Raw genomic sequence first — 4699 nt, forward strand, 5'->3', positions numbered from 1 at the left:
CATGACCGGAAACCTTTTCGATGTCGACAATGCAACAGGGCTCATGCGCAAGGAGACTGCCCGGCGTATGGAAAGATATGTTATGCTTGCAAGAAGCCGAATCATTTTGCGGTATGCTGCAGGCGCCGCCAGAGCAGACAGGTAGGTGAAGTAAAAGAAGATAAGATGGAGGACGGGTTCGATATTTTAGATATCGGAGTGTGCGGAATCAGCGACGGGGCCGGTGCAGACTGGACGGTCAGCGGAAACATACGCGGCAAAGAAATTAGATTCAAAGTTGACACATGCTCACAAGCAAACATAGTTCCTGTAACTCTTTACCGTCGTTTGAAAAACACCGCGAGCCTCCAGAAAAGCACTGCAGTGCTGAAGGCGTACAACGGCAGTGCTATCAAGCATGTCGGAGTGGATAGAGAGATCCTTGTTCTCAACGGTGTGACACACGTTGTGACCTTCTTCGTGGTCAAGAAGGGTTGGCAGGCCATACTAGGGCTGCAGACATGTCAGCAGTTTGGGCTAGTGCCGAAAGCTGTGGATTCGGTGGAATGGAATGAGACAGCACCGGAGAAAGCCTTTCCAGACTTGTTCCAGGGTACGGGGTGTGTTGGACGGCAGTACCGGATGGTCCTGCGGGCGGATGCTGTCCCAGTAGTGCATCCAGCACGAAGAGTACCTTTGGCCCTCCGGGACCCTCTTCGACAAGAACTGGAGCGCATGGAAAAGGCTGCCATTATCAAAAAGGTGGATGAGCCCACAGAATGGGTAAGCCCTTTGGTGATAGCGCGTAAGAAAGATGGAGCGCTTCGTGTCTGCATGGATCCAAGGGAAATCAACAAGAACATCAAACGCGAGCACTATCCAATGCCAACAAGGGAAGAGATTGAGGCAGAGCTGTCGGGTGCAAAGTTTTTTTCCCGGCTAGACGCAAATGCAGGTTTCCATCAAATCCCATTAGACGAAGCTACATCGCGGGTGTGTACTTTTGCGACACCATTTGGGCGTTACCGATTTTTGCGTCTTCCTTTTGGAATTTCATCAGCGAGCGAAGTTTTCCAGAAAACGCTAACTGAAATCTTCGAGGGACTGGAAGGCGTCCGCATATACATTGATGATATTCTAGTGTGGGGTGACAGTGAGAAGCAGCATAACGAGCGCCTCCATGCCGTGCTAACGCGGGCAGCACAGGCGGGCTTGACGTTTAACAGGCAGAAATGCGTGTTTGGGTTGAAAGAAATTGCGTTCTTGGGCGACGTAATAGGTGAGCAAGGCGTTCGTCCCGGTCGCAACTTAGTTGAAAGCGTCCTTTCGCTGCCGGCGCCGCAAGATAGGCATTCAGTGCGCAGAATGATGGGCGTTGTTAACTACTTTCGCAAGTACGTCCCGTCACTGAGTGATAAGACAGTCTTACTGCGGACACTCTTAAAAGAAAACGTCATGTTTGAATGGACGGCGGCGCATCAGCGTGAATGGAGAGAAATTTGCGACGCACTGACAAACCCTCCATTACTCGCGTTTTTTGATGAAGCAAAGGAAACCAAGATCACTGCGGACGCTTCGGGGACTGGTTTGGGCGCTGCACTACTGCAGCGATATGGCAGTGACTGGCGACCAGTGTCGTACGCATCAAGGACCCTAACAGATAGCGAAACCCGCTATTCGCAAATTGAAAAGGAAACGCTTGCGGTAGTGTTCGCATGCGAAAAGTTCCATCATTTTGTTTATGGCCGCAGGGTACTGATCGAAACTGACCATAGGCCCTTGCTTGCAATTTCCCAAAAGAACATTGCAGACATGCCTCCGCGATTGCAGCGTTTGTTTATTAGGCTGCTACAATATGATTATACGTTGCAGTTCGTTCCTGGCAAAGACTTGCTGCTGGCGGACATGTTGTCACGTGCACCGGTGCCAACGCAGGCGTCGAGTGCCTCATCGGAAGCAGACTGCGACATCCATGCCGTACAGGTCGTCTCCAGCATCGTAAGCACGCCAATGAAAGAGCGTCTGGAAAAGGAAATCAGGTATGACCCGTACTTAAGCGAGGTGAGACAGCGAATTTCACAAGGGGCTGCCATCGACGGTGAACTGAAGCCGTTTGCCAGAGAGCTGTCTGTGGTAGAAGGAATACTGCTCAAGGGCTCTAAAGTTGTCATACCTAAATCTATGAGAGCAGAAATTCTTCAGAGGATTCACGAGGGGCACCTTGGACTAAATAAATGCAAAGCCAGAGCACGGAGATTGGTATTCTGGCCTGCGCTCAACAGTGCCATTGACGAGTTCGTGCGAGTGTGCAGTACTTGCCAAAAGTATGCGTACAACCAGCAGAGGGAATCCTTGCTCATGCAGCCCACTCCGGATAGGCCATGGTACCGCGTAGGAATTGACCTCTGCCAGTTTGGGGGAGCCGCTTATGCCGTAGTGTACGATGCCCACTCAAATTTCCCTGAAGTAGAGAAGCTAAGAGGCACAGCGGCAAAAGAGGTCATAGCCAAGATATCGGCCATTTTCTCACGGTACGGCATCCCGGTGCAAGTGTGGACTGACAACGGGCCCCAGTTTTCATCGCGAGAATTTCGTTTGTTTGCGCAGAAGTACGACTTCCAGCACATCACATCGAGTCCAGAATTCCCAAGGTCAAATGGGCTTGCGGAAAAGGGGGTTCAGATAATTAAGCGCATCCTTAAGAAGACGAATGAGTCACGCGGTGACTTTTGGTTGGGTCTCTTAGCCTATCGTTCTTCTCCCTTAGAAGATGGCCGCTCTCCGGGCGAACTGCTGCAAGGCCGACGCCTCCGCACTTCCCTGCCTGAATACAACGAGGATTCCAGTGTCCCAGTGCGAAAGCATTGCCAATCTTCGAGGGGAAAGGTACTGCCACCTCTCAAAGAGGGCAGTTCAGTTCGTGTGCACGGCGACAACTGGTCACGCACAGCAACAGTAATCGAGAAAGCAGCACCGAGGTCGTACGTGGTGAAGACTGAGAACCAGCGGCTCTTGAGGCGAAACAGGCAACACTTGCTGCACATTCCCGGAGGCGATGAAAGTAGGCACAGAGATCAGGACGTCGACAGCCTGGGAAAACAGTGTCTCAGCGACAAAGATCAGGATATCGACCGCCCGGGAGGACACGCACATACAGACCGACAAAACATGGTGCATCCGACGCACACGGCTCAGGAGACAGGCCGGGACGTCGACATCTCGCAAGAACAATCTCCACGGCACAGACAGAACATCGAAGATCCAAAAGCAGCTACGCATGAAAACGATCTCACCTCGTCAGGTCCGCGGAAATCAACCAGGCAACGTGCGGACCCTCGACGACTTCACTATGACTGCAGTTTCCGCCAAATATCGTAGTTTGTCTTTTTGTTTTTTGTTTTTTATACAGAAGAGAAGATGTATCAGATAGCAGCTTATCAGCCCGAGAACGGCGGGCCGCATCTTTCCCTCCCTCGTTCCCCTTCCCCTCTTTCGTTTCGTGGCCTTTAAAAAGGAGAGGAATAAACTGCCGTGGGGGCTTTTTTCTTCGTCGGCACAGCACCTTGCTGCAATGTGTGCCTATTCCCTTTAGACGAACGATACAGTCGGGCCATTGAAAGTGATCAGCATTGACGATGTTTTGCCCATGCGTCGTACGTCGAGTACGCTGGTCCCGCGTGAGCGGATGTATAGGCCCGTCTGGAGAGCTTCCGGTGTCAACGGTTGTCAACGAGAATGAAGTCTATGAAAGCTGTCGGCTCACTTGTTTTGTTTCGTTTTTGAGGAAAGTAACTGGCACAGTAACCGCCTCACATATCCCGGTGGACACCAGAACCGTGCCGTAAAGGAAGGGATAAAAGAGGGAGGGAAAGAAGAAAGAGAAAACTGAAAATTTAAAGTTGGATTTTGAGGAAAGGGTCGGCGCAGCGCAGCAGCGGAACATCTGTGGCTCGGTGCTGCCAGCGGCGCATTCGCAGTAGTGACTAGGGAGCGAGAGAAATATCGGCGGCGAGGCGCGCGTTGTGACGTCATGTGCCTCCTCGAAGCACCGCCACGGCGAAATCGTAAGTTCGCGGCCAGTAAAACTTTCGCTCTAAAAACCCTTATAATAAACTGAACGTGAAGATCAGTCCACAAAAAACAGTTGCTGTCCTTTTCTCACTGAAAAGAGGCATGTAGATTGACCCCACCCTGTACTTGAACTAATGTGTTCTACAAGTAAAACAAGAGCATAAATTCATAGGAATAACTTTTTACCGAAAGTTCACATTCTTACCCCACATAAACACCCTCAAAAAGAAAGCTTCTTGATCTCTAAATATACTCAAGGCACTCTCACGGAAACACTGGTGGTCCGACAGGTTATGCCTTTTACAGATCTACCGCTCCGTAGTACGGTCTACTTTGGACTATGGATGCATTGTGTATGGGTCTGCAAGACCATCATACCTAAAAAACTGGATCCCGTACATAACCTGGGTCTTCGTATATCAACTGGTGCATAAAGAACATCCCCTATAAATAGTCTATATGTAGAAACCAATGAACCATCTTTGCAAACAGAAGAACAATACTTACCTGTGCATATGTACTAAAAATAAGATCGTTACCAAAACACCATTGTTACCCTATAGTTACCAAATGCACATCTAGAAGACTGTTCAATAATAAACCACAATCGATCAAACCTTTTTTACTACACTTTGAAGATGCATGTCAT

General features: G+C 49.9%; 1 protein-coding gene across 1 annotated transcript; it reads left to right on the plus strand.

Annotated features, from left to right (window-relative positions):
- The first annotated feature begins 484 nt into the window (after positions 1 to 484).
- Positions 485 to 3037, plus strand: LOC144094765 (uncharacterized). The gene is made up of 3 exons (XM_077628672.1): positions 485 to 762; positions 1852 to 1977; positions 2747 to 3037. The coding sequence occupies exons 1-3, from the start codon at positions 622 to 624 to the stop codon at positions 2936 to 2938; spliced, it is 459 nt and encodes a 152-aa protein (XP_077484798.1). The 5' UTR covers positions 485 to 621; the 3' UTR covers positions 2939 to 3037.
- Positions 3038 to 4699: the final 1662 nt, after the last annotated feature.

The sequence above is a fragment of the Amblyomma americanum genome, chromosome 6 (genome assembly GCF_052857255.1).
Source record: "Amblyomma americanum isolate KBUSLIRL-KWMA chromosome 6, ASM5285725v1, whole genome shotgun sequence".
Taxonomy (NCBI): Eukaryota; Metazoa; Arthropoda; class Arachnida; order Ixodida; family Ixodidae; genus Amblyomma; species Amblyomma americanum.